At 39.9% G+C, this 19,326-nt stretch overlaps 1 protein-coding gene across 1 annotated transcript; it reads left to right on the plus strand.

Moving 5' to 3' along the window:
• Positions 1-467: 467 nt before the first annotated feature.
• On the plus strand, positions 468-10,210 carry LOC148032843 (pleiotropic drug resistance protein TUR2-like). The gene is made up of 23 exons (XM_087683511.1): positions 468-1,122; positions 1,504-1,713; positions 1,918-2,002; positions 2,095-2,254; positions 2,344-2,420; positions 2,703-2,756; positions 2,849-2,939; positions 3,018-3,319; positions 3,411-3,692; positions 3,853-4,169; positions 4,250-4,410; positions 4,500-4,603; positions 4,703-4,868; positions 5,037-5,153; positions 5,271-5,458; positions 5,565-5,897; positions 6,251-6,541; positions 6,878-6,961; positions 7,106-7,239; positions 7,351-7,578; positions 7,668-7,839; positions 8,052-8,306; positions 8,746-10,210. The coding sequence occupies exons 1-23, from the start codon at positions 689-691 to the stop codon at positions 9,016-9,018; spliced, it is 4,518 nt and encodes a 1,505-aa protein (XP_087539637.1). The 5' UTR covers positions 468-688; the 3' UTR covers positions 9,019-10,210.
• The last annotated feature ends 9,116 nt before the right edge of the window (positions 10,211-19,326 follow it).

The raw sequence follows: 19,326 nt of genomic DNA on the forward strand, positions 1-19,326 counted from the left end.
GACCATATCATGCAAAGAGTGTCTCTTATATTCCGGTTCTTGAAAAGCCTAGGGTCTGTATGAAACCACCGAGCCTTAATGGTTAATAGTAAGAATCTCAAAGTCTCATTTATTCCGAGTCCTTGTTTTTACCCACCCTCTCATGCTGTTCTGTTCAAATTTTGTTGATATTTATTAGATTATCGTAAGTTGTAACGCTTTTCTCAAAACGAAAAAAATGGTAACAACTGTCACATCAGTTGTCATAAGTCGTGACAGCGTCTCCACTCTCCACTGTCCAGACTCCAACTTGTCCAAGTATGGTTGGAACAGGAATTTTTTGTAAACGGAATATTGAATTTAATGTGATGTCAGATGAGGTGACGGAGGGTCTTACGTCATCCTATGAGAGATCGATGGTCAACGGAAGAAGTGTGGTGCACGGTTCCGACAGGATTGACAGCGACCGGCGTATTTGCAATTTTGCATATGAGGTGGTGAGAGAGAGAGGTGTGTGTCTGTTAATGCAAGGGACATTCTGAGGTGTCTCCACAAAGAGAGAGAGAGAGAGAGAGAGAGAGAGAGAGGCTGCACCTTTGCTCCCCAGCCCAGCCACAGACTTCACAGTCCCATGAGCATCTCTGAGTCTCCCTGCCCTCTCCGTCATCAGACCTTACATCAAACAACCCTAACTTGATTGGTCTCCAGCATGGCCTCCACGCCAGGCTCCGGCGCTGCTGAAATCCTCCGCTCCGCCAGCACTGGCTTCCGCAACGCCGCCAGCGAGTTCCTCTCCCTTTCCAGTACCTCCCGCACTGCCAGCAGCGGCCACTTCGGATTCGGCATCGCCGCCAGCGGCCACCCGGCCGTCTTCTCGCGCTCCTCAACCCTAACCTGCGCAGATGGGATCAATGATGAAGAAGCACTCCGCTGGGCTGCCATAGAGAAGCTACCCACATACGACCGCCTCCGTAAGGCCATTCTGATCAAGCACATTGATGGCGGCTCCTCCTGGCTTCATGAGGAGGTCGACGTCACTAAACTTGGCCTCCAGGATCGACAACAGCTTATGGAGAAGATTTTGCAGGTAACAGACGAAGACAATGAGCGACTCCTGCTGAAGCTTCGCAACCGCATTGACCAGTAAGATTTTCCTTCCTTGTTTTGTATGCTGTACTGTGCAAGATTATCAGGTACAAACTTTGGCATGTGAACATATACACAAGGAAAGTCGACTGTTCGTGCAGCACAGTCACATGCTCTGATCGTTTGCAGTGCAACCACATATTTAAAGTCCACAAATTGCAGTTGAGTTGCCGAGAATAGATAATGAACCCTTTTGCCCAAAAACTATGTTTCCTAATTACATTGATTCTACCTTACCCCTGTGATAAGAAACATTTAGATCTTCTGGAAATTTGTATGGTCATGCATTAGACCATTTGAAAAATCAACGCATTCAACCTGACAGACTGATTCATTGTGCCTTGTTTAATGTTTGATTGCAATATGTGTGCATGTTAGGGTGGGGATTGATCTTCCAAAAATTGAGGTTCGCTTTGAGCACCTGACAATCAATGCAGATGTATATATTGGTGGCAAGGCGTTGCCCACTCTCTACAACTTCACTGTGAATACTATTCGGGATGTCCTCACTCGACTGCATCTTGTGCCATCAAATAAACACAATCTGACCATTCTCCATGATATCAGTGGCATCATCAAGCCATCACGGTACAGAAATACTTGCCCTCTATATCTATCAGTTCAAGCCCACTTCTGCAACTTCCTGGATGTTCTCTGAATTGTAGATTATGCAATTCTTGCATTATCTAACAATTTGTTAGTATTATCAAGCTGTCACAGTACAAACAAATCTACCTGTTCAATACTATGTTTGGAATATATATAAATTTTAAGATTATGCAACTCTTACAGGATGACGTTGCTGCTTGGACCACCTGGTTCTGGCAAAACCACCTTGCTTTTGGCATTGTCAGGAAAGCTTGATCCTGCTTTGAGGGTTAGAACAGATTGAAAAACTAACTAGAGCTCTACATAGAATTTTGTGCATCACCAAGAAATAATAGGTGACTTCTTTGAAAATTTTTACAGGTTTCAGGACGCATTACCTATAATGGGCACGAGTTCACTGAGTTTGTCCCCCAACGAACATCAGCCTACGTTAGTCAGTATGATGTGCAGACGGGAGAGATGACTGTCCGTGAGACTTTGGACTTTTGTGGTAGATGCCAAGGTGTGGGAACACGATATGGTGAGTTTCGAAAGCTTATTGTATTTTGACAAGTTTTTTGAAGGACTCATACTTCACAACTACTTTAATGATATTTCAAATCATGGAAGACATGCTAATGGAGCTTCTAAGAAGAGAGAGAGCGGCAGGCATCAAGCCCGATCCTGATGTCGATGTATTTATGAAGGTAGCATATCATTCAAGCTACATCCTCGTAAGAAACCTGTGCGGTGTTAGCCTACTGGATAAAATTTTGGACATTGATGTGTCAAAACTGCAGGTTTAATTCCACTTAGATAAGTCTGGCAATATGATATAATAGAATGGGTCACACCCTTCACTAAGAAACAAGAGTCTGTATTTTGACAAGTCTTGTATCCAGGTCTTCGCACGCCAAAGTAACTATGTCAGTCTCTTTATGCCCTCTCTTGTGATCCTGATTGACATACATTTTTATATTGCGTGGCAGGCGACAGCCGTGGAAGGTGCTAAGACCAGTCTTGTAACAGATTATGTTTTAAAGGTAGATTAATTTTATAGTGGGGTCTGGACTCACTCTGCATGCTCCTATGGATTTTAATCCTGATCTAAACATATGCCATTTGTTTTTTCCAGCTTTTAGGTCTCGACATATGTGCTGATACTCTAGTAGGGAATGAAATGCGCAGAGGGATTTCTGGGGGGCAGAAGAAGCGTGTGACCACAGGTAATGTTCAATCAATCCACAGTAGGTACTTCAGTTTTTAGTTCAGATTCAGCTGTACTTGACATTAAGATGCTTTAGGTGAATTGTTGGTTGGACCTGCAAAGGCTCTCTTTATGGATGAGATCTCAACAGGCTTGGATAGCTCAACAACTTATCAGATCGTGAAGTGCTTGAGGCAGAGTGTCCATGTCATGGATGGGACAATGCTTGTTTCACTTCTGCAACCTGCTCCGGAAACGTTTGAACTTTTTGATGATATTATTCTACTATCAGAAGGCCATATTGTGTATCAAGGACCCAGAGAGTCGGCCATGGACTTCTTTGAGCACATGGGTTTCAAATGCCCAGAGAGGAAGAGTGTGGCTGATTTTTTACAGGAGGTAAATAATCTGATTAAAGTCTACAGGTCAAGAAAAGGTTAAATATCTTGATCCAATAGGAGCTTGTCTGAGAAATGGAGTCTCCAAACAGGTTACTTCAAGAAAAGATCAACAGCAGTATTGGGCAGATAAAAACAAGCCTTACCGCTTTACTCCAGTCACAGAATTTGCTATGGCCTTCAAGTCGTTCCATGTAGGCCAACGTCTTGTGCTGGACCTTTCAATCCCATACGACAAGGCAAACAGCCATCCTGCATCTCTATCAACTCAGAAGTATGGGTTGCCCCAAAGGGACCTCTTGAAGGCCAGCTTTGCCAAAGAGTGGCTTCTCATGAAACGCAATGCCTTTGTATACATTTTCGCTACATTTCAGGTAATCACTTTTAATGCAGCAGTTTAATGCTTCAATTTCTTTCCTTCTGCAATTATGTGCTACATTTCAGGTAATCAATTGAATGCAGCATTTTTATGCTCCATTTTCTTTCCTTCTGCAATTATGTACTGTCTCAAGCATGTCGATTGTGCGTTTGCAGATATCAATTGTTGCTTTGATCACAATGAGTGTCTTTTTTAGAACAAGATTGCACCATAAAACTATCCAAGATGGAAACTCATACCTAGGTGCATTATTCTTTTCCCTTGTGGTCACTATGTTCAATGGCTTCTCTGAAATGAGCTTGACTGTCTTCCGGCTCCCTGTGTTCTACAAACAAAGGGACATGCTTCTCTATCCAGCCTGGGTGTTCACCCTGCCAGTATGGACACTGCGGTTACCTCTATCCTTTTTTCAGACAGGTGTTTGGGTAGCTATCACTTACTATACTGTTGGATTTGCTCCTGAAGCTGGAAGGTGAGTTTTCTTAATTATGTGCTGCAAAGGACACACACGGTTTCTTGCTTGTAATTTAAATGAAACTGCAAAAATCACAGGTTCTTCCAGCAGTATCTGGTGCTCTTTTTACTGCACCAAATGGCAATAGGGCTTTTTCGCTTTATAGCTGGATTAGGGAGAACTATGGTAATAGCAGCTACATTTGGGACTTTGTCACTGGTAATAGTATTTGTATGTGGCGGCTTTGTTATTTCTAAAGGTAACTCGTATTTTTTTTGCGACATCCAGCATATGGCATGCATATCAGAGATGATTGTGTGTTTGAGCTTACTTGTACCACTTATGCAGACGCCATTCCAAGTTGGTGGATATGGGGATACTGGATTTCTCCTCTTATGTACTCACAAAATGCAATATCTGTCAATGAATTCTTAGCACCACGTTGGAGAATAGTAGGTCTCATTTTTGGATTGCTTCATTCTTGCAAAGGATGCTAAATTCAGGACGACTGTGTTCCATAACTTCTCATTTCTATTTGGTCCTGTTCTCAGCCGAATCCAGATCCAAGCATTGATGCGGAAACAGTAGGGGAAGCTATCCTCAAATCAAGGGGCCTTTATGCTGTCTCAGATTGGTATTGGATTGGAATTGGAGCCATGTTTGGATTTATGGTGCTTTTTAATGTCCTCTTCACAATAACGCTAGCATACCTAAATCGTAAGATATAACACCACCCTGTGACTACTGGTAATGATTCAATATTAAAAAATATGAATACAGAGCTCTTACGTAGGTGATCATGTTTTGGACATGCATTCTCTTTTATAAGAAGCTACTGACGCCAAGTTATTGTCACGTAACTCAGCTCCAACTTGTGCACTGCAGCTTTGGGGAAGCCACAAGCGATCATCTCTAAAGAAACCTTGAAAGAAAAGCAGGCAAGTAACACTGGAGAAGTCTCTGTGCAGATGCAAGCAAGTGGAAGTATATCGCAAAAGGAAGGTTAGATTTTGGAGACCTCGTGTTCCCCTTTTCATTGTTTACTGTTCTACCAAGTTGTTATCTGTGAGCAGTAAGCTCCTGACAGCAGCAATATCTTGTCGTTACTGGTTCATGCAGGTAGGGTTAGTTCAGGTGGTGATGCACAGATCAGCTTATCCAAGTTATCATCCACAGCTATCTCTGATCGATCAGATACAGATACAGAAATTGGTGGCAAAATACCAGCAAGAAGGGGAATGATCTTACCCTTTCAACCACTATCCATCACCTTCAGTGATATCAGCTACTATGTCGACATGCCTGCTGTAAGTGAGAGAGTTTGAAATGCCAGCGTGCTGTATTCATGTACCATAGTTTCAATCAAATGTTAGACTTACTAGTTTCATTTTGCATGCTACTTGCCGGATATAGGAAATGAAGAAACATGGAATCAAAGAAGACAGGCTACAGCTGTTAGAAAATGTGAGTGGGGCATTCAGACCTGGTGTGCTTACAGCTCTTGTTGGGGTGAGTGGAGCTGGAAAGACTACCCTTATGGACGTGCTGGCTGGAAGGAAAACTGGTGGTTACATTGAGGGTACAATAAGCATATCTGGATATCCCAAAAGACAGGAAACATTTACGCGGATCTCAGGCTACTGTGAGCAAGACGACATTCACTCTCCCAATGTTACGGTCTATGAATCCCTTGTCTACTCAGCTTGGCTTCGTCTGCCAAATGATGTCAAGCCAAAGATGAGAACGGTAAGAAATATTCTGCATGTTTTCTCGTTATTTTCATAAGATAATTTACATCGGCATTCACTTGATGGGCAATCCTTTAGAAAATGGTCCCCTGCTAGCTACCAAATATTGCAGATTGGCTATGCAGGTCTATGCATGGGGACCCTAGTTATTGGCGAGGTTTCAGCAGTCAAATTTCACATTTGGCAGCAGAAAGGCTGTCAAAAGCACTGGAGTATTGCATTTAGCCAACATCCTGAATATGCTCAATTTTATTAAAGCATTAGTTACTATGGTTTCTCACCACGCTGATTGGAAAGAAGACAATATCATACTGTTATGTTAGAAGCTAATACTTTTGCTTTAATGGTCAGATGTTTGTAGAGGAGGTGATGGAGCTGGTGGAGTTGTCATTATTGAGACATGCCCTGGTTGGTCTGCCTGGTGTAAATGGTCTTTCAACAGAACAGCGTAAGAGGTTGACAATAGCTGTGGAGCTGGTTGCAAATCCTTCTATAATCTTTATGGATGAACCCACATCTGGGCTTGATGCACGAGCTGCAGCAATTGTCATGCGGACAGTCAGAAACACTGTCGATACAGGACGAACAGTAGTGTGCACTATCCATCAACCTAGCATCGATATATTTGAGTCATTTGATGAGGTATATGCATTGATTAGATGGGTATTTATGTGATAGACAATGTGAAGATTGCAGGAAATAACCACATCATAGGCAGGCTTCCCTTAAGCTGTGAAGCTGCATTGAAGATCTCTCATGTTCAAAGCCTGTTCAAAAAAACATTTTATCCTTCCCACAATATCAGTGCTTCTGACCAAGGCCTTTCAAAGATATGCTAACTTTTGTAAAATTAAAGTTTGGAATTTCATCATGAGATGTTGCATAAATTGGTCCTTGCTTGTTTTTTAGCTGCTGCCTTTGAAACGAGGTGGCCAGGTCATCTATGTTGCATAAAATGGTTATTGCTTGTTTTTCCAGCTGCTGCTTTTGAAACGAGGTGGCCAAGTCATCTATGGCGGCCCACTCGGACGTCACTCTGTTAAGCTTATTGAGTACTTTGAGGTATGCACCTCACTCAACTGGAATCTCATGACCTTCGTGATAACCCTGAGTCTAGGAATGAGTTTCCTCATTAGAAAGGTTGCTTAAGGTCCTAAACCTAAGCCTAAAGTGTGTACATTTTCTGGAATTGTTGCTCCTTACAAGAGCATTGATGGTGTACCAAAAATCAAGGAAGGATACAATCCAGCAACATGGATGCTGGAAGTTAGTTCACAGGCAGTTGAAGCACGCCTTGGTGTAGATTTTGCCGAAATTTACAAAGACTCTGACCTCTATCTGTAAGATCTTTATTCAAGTTTAGTAGTTACTGATGCTTAACATGGTCGTTTGATATCTATGTTCTTGAGTTTGTGGTATGAGTTGTTAATATTCATCTAATTATCTGGCAGGCAGAACAAAGAGCTTATCAAGGAGTTGAGTTCTCCACCCTTAAACTCTCAAGATCTTCACTTCCCAACAAAGTATGCCAGGGACTTCGTGACACAAACACTAGCTTGCTTGTGGAAGCAGCACAGATCGTACTGGCGCAACCCTTACTACATTGTTGTGAGGTTTTTCTTTACCATAGGCAGTGCACTTATGTTTGGTTCTATCTATTGGAAACGGGGAAGAAAAACGTAAGAAAAATAGACTCAATCTGAGGTACAAGAGTTTACAGTTTATATTTCAAGTCTGCACTCAAAAGCAAGCCACAATGATAATGCAGGGAAACAGTGCAAGATTTATTCAATGTAATGGGAGGCATGTATGCTGCAACTTTATTCATAGGAATAAATAACTCATCATCTGTGCAACCAGTTGTTGGAGTTGAGCGGACTGTGTTTTATCGTGAGAAAGGTGCAGGAATGTACTCGGCATTACCATATGCATTAGCACAGGTATTGGTCGCATGGCTTTCCAAGCCACTGATGTGTTGTATAGTAGTGCATATGTGTTGAAACTTTACAGCTGGAAATGTGTAGAATTTATATACTATTATCATGACTGTAATTGATGTGAGATTGATCATTGTTAGATCCTTATTAGTGTGGATCTTTCCTTTTTACAAGAAAAAAAAAATCCTAATTATGGTGGACCTGATGTTGTGTAGGCTTCCATTGAAGTGCCTTATACTCTGGTGCAGTCACTCTTGTATGCCTCAATGGTATTCTCTATGTACCAGTTTGAATGGGCAGCAGATAAATTCTTGTGGTTTGTCTTTTTCATGTTCTTTAGCTTCCTGGCTTTCACCTATTATGGCATGATGTGTGTTGCTGTAACACCCAGCCACCACATTTCTGCAATCATTGCATCAGCCTTCTATGGTGTGTGGAATCTATTCTCAGGTTTTATAATCCCTCGAATGGTAAAGATGCACATCCTTCTATACTTATTGAGTTATAGTTTGATTGGAAGTATGCTTCTATTAAAATGTAACTTGTAAGAAAGGTAGCTTGTAGTTTCCTGTTAGCATCTTGCATCAGATCTGCAAATTATTGCTCTAAACAATGAACAAGATCTGGTTGCTTGAATATTTGACAGCATGTTATGCAAGGTTATATATAAACTGTTCTCCAACATATAGATCATTTGCATGGGTACAAGCAAATACTTACCAACAGGTCTTGCATATCCGTTTTAACTGAAGAGTGTCCACACTGGATATAGTAACTGCATTCAAGTTATTTCGCTGAATGGAAGGGATAGACAAGATGTATGTGTGAATGTATGGTTTGAGTGAAACATCACGTATAGCCAGGACTTTTGATGCATTCTGAGCACGTGTGAATGTTTTATTGTTGCAGGCTATTCCAATTTGGTGGAGGTGGTATTACTGGGCATCACCTGTTGCATGGACAATTTATGGGCTTATTGCATCTCAATTAGGTGACAAGGATGACACTTCTGTTTATGTGCCTGGACAACATCAAAGGATCCTAAGTGACTACATAAAGAGCTACTTTGGGTTTGAGCATAGTTTTCTTGGTGTAGTTGCTGTCATGCATGTGGTATTTGCAGCCCTTTTTATTGGTATTTTTGCCTTCTCCATCAAGTATCTCAATTTCCAAAGGCGATAATAGGGGCGATGCATTTAACATTCCTCTGGCATGGGCCCTGGAAAAAGCATATAATTCCTGGAAGTGGAGGGCATTCATCCCAAATTTGGCTTTCTGGCATGCAGGTATCACTTATACCCGAGTAAAATGCATTAACTTCTACCAATATACAGCTGCAGCATTGAAGGAGGCTTAGTGTCTCATGCTAACACACAAGGAATGGGAATGGAAAATTGTGAGAGTAAAACTGACCAATAACAGAGCTTAGTTTATCCACATGGATTGACATGCCTCCAATCCTCTCAAAAGACAACAAGAAGCAACCTGTTCTGCGATACTGCAATGTACATTATTGAAACAAACATGGAGACTGCTTTCCGACGAGATGTGTAAGCAACCTATTTACAGCTAGTAAGGATCAATAAGGAGGTACTGCCTAAAGCTGATAGCATTTGCAAATTCAATGTCCAGTTTGTATGTCGATACAGCTGTCAGACTTCATGAGCAGAAATAGCTTTTGATACACACTAATGCCTTGGACTGGTGGATTTCAATGCCAACGTTGCTAGTGCTAGCTCAAGTGAAAAATGTTGCTACAGGTTGCTAATGCTAGCCGAAACAAAAAACATATGAAAGAATGAGTAAGCATACAAGGGTATTCCATCTTCAAATTTGCAAATACATGCTACAATTACATTTCCCTCTGACATTTGTAGACACTTAAGAACCTGCAAATACACCACTAGCTGTCATTTTGTAGATATTGTTGTCATACTTTCAACCTCGACTGAACTATATCAGCGAACCACCAGTTATAAAAATATGTGAAGTCAAATATCAAGATTTCATCTGCAATCAGGTGCTCTGTCTCCTTTTTCTTCACATGTAATAGACCCATACAAGACTTTTTGATGAGGAAGTCCGTCACATGGAACTTTCATGAAGAGAAGTTGTTCTTGTTCAACTTCTCAACGACAAAATTTCCACTGTTTTTGGACATGGTGACAAACCGGAGTACCAAATAGCAAGCAAGTCTTCGACAAACCTTGTACATCTATACAAAAACAAATCGGGCAACCTTTTTCACAAATTGCTCAACAATATATACAATTTGCAGATTGTATGCAAATAAACCTTGTTTTTGCTTCCTAACAAATGCCTCAAAACTTATAGATTTGAAATTTGTAACTTGTACACCTAAGAATGCCCAATATTGCATAAATTGATGCCTACAACTGTGAGCTACAGGGCCTCTTGTTATCTCAACTCTACAGTGGTTGAATATGGTTTTCTATAATACAATCCATCTAAAAATCAAGCCCGTGGAGTTGGCCCAAGGCCATCTAAAAGCATGGAGAAGCCTACTAGAATGCAAATAGAGTGGAGTTGTTGATGGAAAGGGAGATGGTTCCTTAAGTCAGTGTAGATGGTTTTCTAGCCATGTGTTGAGAGGTGGATGGGCCCTCATTCGGGATGATCCACGATTGCCAAAAAGGATTGATAGCAAGGGTCTTAAGGAAGGAGGAGGATTGGGTCTGCACTATATTTGAGTACCTGAGTAAGAGTAGGCCCACGGCCTATGTCAGGATGGAATCTAACCTGTCCAAGCTTTGGACCACGTCAAAGGGGAAGACTCTAATTACATGCAAGACTCTTAAATACTCTTGAAGTTCTGAGGAGCAACATGTACTGAAAGTTCGAGGAGGCATGGAAGATAAAGTTCCCTCTTATCAAGTTGAGGAAATGGAAGCATAGACTCAAAAGAGTTTGGTTTGCTGCGACCCTCACAATTAATCAGCCTTATGATGTGAATTAATCAACCTTATGATGTGGAGAGTAATGACCATTTTGTGTCTTCCTATGAGGGTCAAGTGGTCCAAACAATGTGGGTCTTTCACGTTAATGGACCCTTTGTGGGAGAGAGAAGGAGACTGTCGGTAGGCACTACTTCTAGGACTGCATAGATAGGTTGAACATTAGGATTGGTCTTTCTGGTGACAAAGGCAAGGTCAATGTGGAGTATGGAAATCTGTGGAACCCCATTAGAGGTGTAGCCATTGGAGCTATCTGATAAAGATTGTGTGCATAAGTAGAGTCAAGTGATAGATAATCATTCGGTATGATAATCTATCTTATTATTACACATTATGTGAACATAACCTGATGATCATAGCCAGCGTGAACATCTAATGCTTTTGCGAGTTTTCTGTGGAATTTCACGAAGCTTCAAAAGTGATTAAGGCGGCATCTTCTCAGAAAGGCAATAGTTTGGCAATCATGGTTTACTTTATCACCTTGTACTTGCACAAAGAAGTATTAGGCGTTTTCCCATGTGGGAAAAGAGGTCCTTTCCCCTTGTTTTTCCCTAAAGTGTTCAACATCATGAGCTTCTATGCCACATGCATTGCATGGTTAGCTAGACGTGGTAGTCCCCTTGCCCTAAACACACCTAGCTAGGCATGTGATCCCCCCCCTGCACAAGCCCACTATGTTGTCATGATTCACAATGTGGGAATCCATCTAAAACTTCGTGTTGTGTATATGTAATCTAAACACATGTTTCCTTCCACATAGCTTGTGTCTATTTTCAAGCTTGATGTTATGGCAATGTGATGTGATTAAATGCTAACTAGGATTGTGTAAACATGAAAAGGTGCAACAAAAAGCTTTGGGATGCTTTGCTTTCACCGACTTGCCACCCCACAATGCCACTACTTAGGAGATATTGTTGTGGACTACCTAAGATGAGGCTTGCAACAAGTCCTAAGCAAGCATTATTTAATAGAACTCTAGATCTTGTGGGTGAGCAGAATTGGGAAAGATTTGAGCAAAGCTAGAAATCATGGAACTCTTTTTCTTTGACCCAAGTGCAAGGGAAAGCTTCACCTCTTAGAAGCTAGGGATTTGTCCAATGGAAATGGGGCCTATCCATGAGGCTAGTCTAGTGTGTCCAATGCATGCTAAGCCAATTACTCCAATCATAGGGAGATGCTTCCAAAAAGGTAACTCTTAATACTTTACATTATCTTATAATCGATGAAGTATACATACCAATACTATCTCTTCAAGATTCCTTCAATCTACTTTAACTTTCTCATTATACATATTTTGGTACAAGGTGTCTCACCCTCAAACATCTATCTATGCATTATAACATAAACCTTGGAACAAGACTATAAGGAATAGGTAACTAGGTGCTCACTATACTCAATATTGAACCAAGAGGCTTTTGCAAAAGAGATGTTTACTATCTTCCCAAGTGGGATGCTAGTTGGAAACAACTTAAATTGCTTCATTATCGATAAGGCCTAAATCAATCATTGCGAATAACTTGGCATAAGTAATAAATATGGAGTCAAATTGGAGTAGCAATTCTACTTCGGAGAATCGTCTTTTTTTGCCAAATCAATAGCCACATTAATCAAAGATCAGAAAACTAGGAAAGATTTCATATGAGCATGCAAATTAGTTTTGTGGCATTGATTTTCCGGTGAGTTTGGGTAACCCTCTCTAAAATGTTCTAGGATTCAATTGGCTCAACTTAATCTAACTGGTGGGTTGAGTTAGTAGGGATATTAGTAGCCTTGGGGTTGGGATCTCAAGTGCACCACTTTCTGCTATTCTGTCCTTGTTAGTTGAAGTTTGATATATATCATTCAACTTCACATCATTTGATGAACATTCATTCTATATGGTAGTGGAATTTGATGAAAGATTAGGCTATGTGTTGCAACCTTGGAATTGACCAGAAAAAAATTAGGATTTGAAGTGGAGCATAGTCATTAAGTAGTGGTGTTGTTGTGAGAAGTAAAAATACATACGCAATGACACCAAGTACAACATTCTCTTGGCCTATTCTACTTGAAACATGTGATTCTTCCTTTATGAGGAGTTTATCTAGAAGAGGGTGACCTTGGATTGATTTAGAGAGCTTAAAATCTCATAGGATTGCAATCACTTTGAGAGAAAAGCGAGCTACATATGTAGGATCATGTTTTGAAGTCCAGAACGCCTTTCTTTGCTCAACAATAGTCATTAGGTGACTACTAATTCTAGCTACTGAACAACAATTGGAATACCATTTTTGTTCAAACACCCTTTGTCTTTCTCCCTTCTATGCAAATGCTTCAAGTTTGTCCTTGTGTTGGTTTCACAATGGCTACTTGTGGTTGAGAAGAACAAGACATGTGGATCCATGGATTCATTGTACTCTTTGTGCTAGAGTTCGTGTCCTTTTGTGAGGTAGAAACACTAAAAGCTTGTTCCTTAGCTAAAATATTAGTCTTAGTCACAGTTTCATAGGCTATGACTATATGGCTTCCACTTCAGAATTGGAAGTAGGAACTACTCTCAAGAAGAGGTCATTGATCATTTGATAGTTTCTTGATTGTCACTTGTGGATCCTTTTTTGTTGATTAAGTAGGTACATGAGGCTGCTTACTGCTAGATTTTCTATTTTAGCTTCGGTGACAAGTGCTTTGGTTTTGGGAGACTTGGGCCATTTGGATGGACCAACAACTACCCCGAGCTATTACTTGTCAAAATTCGATGGCTCTATCTTGTATGTCATTGGATTTTCTCTTCTAGTGTGAGTAACCTTAGAGGGATGTGGCTACTTGCTCTCTTCCTCTTGAGTTGAGGACTTCTTAGACAATACAGGTTGTTGTCGCACTATCAAAATTGTGGGCTTAAGTGTCACAAGTGTTAAAATATTGAGGATGCATGCTAAGGAGGATCATTGATGAGCAAATAAAAAATCATAATGAGGCATAAGCATTGACAAAGAAGAACAACTGATATTATCTAAGCATAATGCAAGTACAAATGATGAGAATGACTAATGGAATGAGTGTGTGGATGAGTGCCTTTGATAGGCTTACAATAGGTGGTATTGGTAGGTGGAGAAAGGTGGAAAGTGACCATGGTATTCACCAACTATGGTTTTAATAAACCATGCATACATGACCTAGTCTAAGGCTTTATTTGCAATGTGTTTCTTTGCCTTGTTTGTTCCTTACACAGAGGCTATGGTGGATGTGATTGCACTTTTCTCAACAACAAGAACTAGCTTGTCAATTGTGAACTTGTCTATTTTTCTCTCCTTAAGTATCTTGGTCCTTGACCTAGGTCTACTTTGGGTGTATTTCTCTTTCTCTTTGATCTTCATGGGACTTAGGCTACATTTAACAAAGCCAGCTATGCAAGTAGTTTTGATAACTAAATCTAATAATTTCTTGCATGATACCCTTAAGCATGCAATGATACTTTGAAAACCCATCACAGCTTGGTGCTAATTCTCTATAGATGCTTCTGATTGTATGCCCTAGCTCTCCTCTTCCTTTTGGTTGTAGTCCTTTTCCCAACAAGATGTATTGCTCCTAGCAATCTTGGTGTTCTCTCTTGATTTACGAGGATTCAAACTGAGTGGTTTCCTCTTAGCCTCTTAGCAACTTGGGTATTCTCTCTTGATCTAGGAAACTAAGTGGTTCCTCTTAGCCTCATGTGCCTTGACTAGTTCTTTCAAAACTCTCTAGCCATCCTCACTATGATTTTGTTTTGACTTAGAGATAGGTGCCTTGCCCTTCCCAAAGACAAGGTTTATTTTGCTAATAGAAATGATAAACTTGATTCTTGCTAAAATCAAATGTATCTGATGTGCTATGTAGTCCACTTCGCATTGGATTGTGTGCTTAAAATGTCTTCTAAGAAAAATTTCCTTCCCCATATCCTCTTGTTTTGAAAGCACATAGAAAATTATGGGGATGCTTCTAGTCTCTACAATCATGAGAACTTTGCATCTATCTAGAAGGGAGTAGAATGATTTGTTATACAAGTTCTAATATCTAGATTTGTAGGGGCGAGTTCAAATTGTCCAATTTCAATCCATACTTCATAAGTCAGGCTGTTGTAATCTAAACCTTCATCAATGAGAACATCAATGATGACCTCTCACTTGGTAGTTATTTTAACCCTAAGATACACTGGAGGTATGAGCTCTTCATTGTCTGGGTTAGTACCTGTGGTTTTCACATTTTGGATGTTAGGTTGAGTAGACCAAGTTAGGGCACTATGGGATGTCTTGCACATTGGAAAATTGTGATAGATGTGAGTGATGCCACACTCAATGTATCTAAGGTTAGCATTTGTGATTTTGTCTATCTCCATCCCATCTGCTAACAATGGCTATGGCTCATGTTGCTATCATTGGCATATTGTGCATAAATAGTTGGATGAGAACATTCTTTCTTTGTTGTTAACTCACTTGGTTTTAAGACTTGTACACTTCACAATCTAGCCCATTATTATGCAGATGAAGAGAGCATCAAGCTCTCAATAGCTAAATGAAAAACTCTTCAACTCTTCTTGTAGTGATAAGTGGGTATGTGGTCTTCTCTTGTATGTGTTTCTTTTCTTAGAATCTCAAGGCTTGTCAATCCTTTTTAGGACTCATGACTTTGTTTCTTGAACTCTTCTCCCTCCAATTTATCTATTTGAATTGTCATTTCAATGAATGGCCTTTGCTTTGCTCTTGCACTAGGTGTGATTGTCCTTGGGATTTTTCTTGATGTGCCTATGTGCTTGGCTTGGGGTCTAATGTTTCTAGATTGACTAGATCAACCACATGATCAATGAGGACTTTGAGTGGTGTGGTCTCAAGGATCAAGTTCACAACTAGAATGGACTCAATGTCTGATGTCGTGGCAGTTGTTCAACTCCACCCATTGGTGGAAGTAAGAATCACCTTACCATTTCACAACCACATACAATTAAATCATTTGAGCTTTTAGCCTAGTCCTAATTTTTATGCGTGTCTTTGATTTGGCTTTGAGTGATCAAATGGTCAAAATGTATTTGAAATTTCTTATCCTTGTTTATCTAGTTGTCTTTTGGAACCCCAAGTACTTAATGGTTCTGTCAATTACTCACAAACTCAAAATGTTCTTCCAACTACTTTCAAATCCAAGAAAAACAAGTGTGATGTGCTAAAAATTTAGGTTTTCTCACCTTAATGTGCTATCCCTAGAGCAAGCAACACACAAAAACTCAACCCTCCATCCTAAGCACACCACACCTGTGCATAGTGCACATGCACAAATGCACAAACACTAGTGTACAGATGCATTAGTGCACTTGACTAGCACCATCCTAGTATACTCACATGCAGTAGCTTGTGGGTATAGCACTTGCATACCAACTCTCACACACTAGCCTCTTGCACATATCACTAACACTTGTGCAAACACATAGTGCACTCCCACATGCACTAGTGCACTACATTAATGCATGCATAGCCTTGTCTTCTAAACATTCCTAGTGTACCTACACTCACCATATACACTAGTAAACTTTGAATGTACTCACCTCATGCAATCCTTGCACGAACACACTACTTCACTATGAATAGCTGCAATAGCACAACCCTTGCACACTAGCAAACCCTCAATATACATTGTGTACACATGCATTAGAACCAACCCTCCTCCCTGCATGTTTGATAGGATACATATTTCTTAGGTCCATAATGTCATTTCACACACTTGCATCCATTCCTAGCATGCTACTTCATCTTAATGCACTATCATGTCATTTGACCTCATGCAATCCTTGCACGGACACACACCCTTGCACACTAGCACACCTCAATATAAATTGTGTACACATGCACTAGAACCAACCCTCCTCCCTGCATGTTAGATAGGGTACATATTTCTTAGGTCCATCATGTCATTTCACACACTTGCATCCATTCCTAGCATGCCACTTCATCTTAATGCACTATCACAATGTACTAGACTACCCATCCTTCATCCTAAGGGCACTCTTCTTTACTATCCATGATTAGGTCACTAAGCTATTGAGATGTCCATCTTTATATGAGCTAGCATCTAGTACATACCTTGGTGATGAGGGATGATATTATTCACTGGCATGTTAGGTGGCCGACATGAGGATACACCAGTGATTCTACATCTATGTAGTCCATTCTTAGTTATGGTACCTTTATTGTGCCACCTCTTCTTTCCTAACGAGTTAAGTAACCACCTGTACATACGTTGTGATAGTTTCATATTAATCGTCTATCACGTTGTAGACTTAGTTCTTTTGTGTGGAAGAAAAAGAAGTTTTTTTCAGCCACCACAACGACACATCCCCAAAACCAATGCATGCATAATGGATGTAATGCATTTGTAAAATGTATTTTTATGCAATAGTTTATTACTTCTTAATTGAGTTTCCTCATCATGTCTTCTTTTTCGCATACCCCAAGCATGAAATAACCTTGTGAATCACCCATGAGATACATAGACGGTTGAGTCATGAAGCTTGAAAGTTTTCCACCATTAAACTATAATACCATATTAGAGAATTTGGGAATCTTCCAGGTCCCACTTTTAAATAAGGGGTAAAGATTTGGCCGTGTGGCTAAATCTTAACCCATGTTTCAAAGTGCGACTTGGAAAGAAAACTTACATAATAATTAGGGTAAACTCCACTTTCAAGTATAAAGGGACAAGATTCGATCATTTGGCCAAATATTAACTATATTGGGAATTCCCAAACTGTATGAGAATTCCCAAATTCCCTAATATAGTGTTGTATGGTGTGACGGTCCACAAAGGCTCTTTTGGTTATCAATGAAGGAAACATAATACTTACAACCATTCAAAGTTGCAATCTTTATAGGATCCCACACATTAGAATGTATCAATTCAAGTGGCCTCTTGCATACAAGCTTTACATGTGGAAACACATGCTTTTCTTGCTTTCCAAATTGACATGATTCATATACTTTATGCATCCCATCAACCATAAACTTGGGCAAGCCATCCACAATCTATTTTGAATGTATCTCTTTTAGTCACTACACATTCACATGATCAATTCTTTTATGCCAATTTTCAATATTAGCCACAATACATGTATCTCTTTTAGTCATTGCACATTCACATGACCAATTCCCTTATGTCAGTTTTCAATATCAACCACAATACCTGAACCTTGTGCAAACATGGGAACAACCATTTCATGCAAACTTAAATCAAGAGCAAACAATCTGCCAACATGTTTTCCTTTTGCAATCAACTTGTAATCGTTTTTGAGATCTTCTATATAACAATCATCGGAAATGAATTCAACTTGCAATCCCTATTTAACTTGCAATCCCTATTTTATTCATAGATGACTTAAAGCTCTTGTATTCATCTCCAAGTCCATCTAAGCATGCACACATAACATCATCAGCATCAATTGCCACACTAGTAGATCCAAGAGCTTCCACAATACTCTTGATCTTCAAGGCACAATCATTAATGGATAGGTTTCCTCTTTTCACTTGATTTAGCTCTAACTTGAGATGTAGCTTTTTAGCCTTTATATTTACTTTGAATAACCTTACCAAATTCTTCCATGCAATAGTGGGGATTTTAGATTCTTACAAATAGCCCATCATGCTATCTGTGTGACACTAGTAGATAGTCAATACACGACGTTACTCTATGTCTACTCCCAATCTTTCTTAGCCTTTACTTGTTCTGTAGTAGCATTTTGTGTAGGAAATTTAGGTGCTACTACCATATCTCCTTTAATGTGATTCCAAAAATTTGTCATCATGAACTCTCATGCATGATAATTATTGCATTCTTTGTCTGCAGTGCAACCACCTCAAGGGGTTCACTATATATATATATCCTCTATATAACGTGTTTTCATGGCCTATTTATTAATATCCTAATCTATGATTTTTTACTGAATAAAGCACAACCCTTTTCTATTTAATCGATAAATAACCCGTTATATGACACCCTTTTATATATAAAAATGTATAAAAATTGTGTTTTAGAAACCCCTTATTTTGAACTTATGTTATACACACACATATTCATGAGTGACCCCCCCTCTCTAAGGCAAACACTGAAACCTTATAGATTCAAAAGCTATAACTTATGCACCTATAAATGGCCAACATAGCCAAATGTACAATTTACCCAAAAATTGCTATCGAGACTACTTGCAAGTCTAGAACGAAGATTGAAATTACCTCACATGCCAAAAATCACAGTGATAAAACCCTAAAAGGTTTATTTGTAGTATATACACTGTTTTTTTCTACTCACCAAGTTTCACTACAATTAGAGACTATAGTCTTGCTAGCCTCAGAAGCCTCTTGTGGCTACAATTCAAGGAAAATCAAGGAAGGTGGAAGAGCTTCTTACATGTTGCTTGCTTGCTTGCTTTCATACTCCAACACCTTCAACTCAGCCTTCAATCAAGCTCTACGTAGTCATGGGACAACATTAATACCATACAAGTAGACAATAGGGGAGAGAG

Source organism: Lygodium microphyllum, chromosome 8 (genome assembly GCF_053477565.2).
Source record: "Lygodium microphyllum isolate KBCC chromosome 8, Lygodium_microphyllum_v1.1.10, whole genome shotgun sequence".
Classification (NCBI taxonomy): Eukaryota; Viridiplantae; Streptophyta; class Polypodiopsida; order Schizaeales; family Lygodiaceae; genus Lygodium; species Lygodium microphyllum.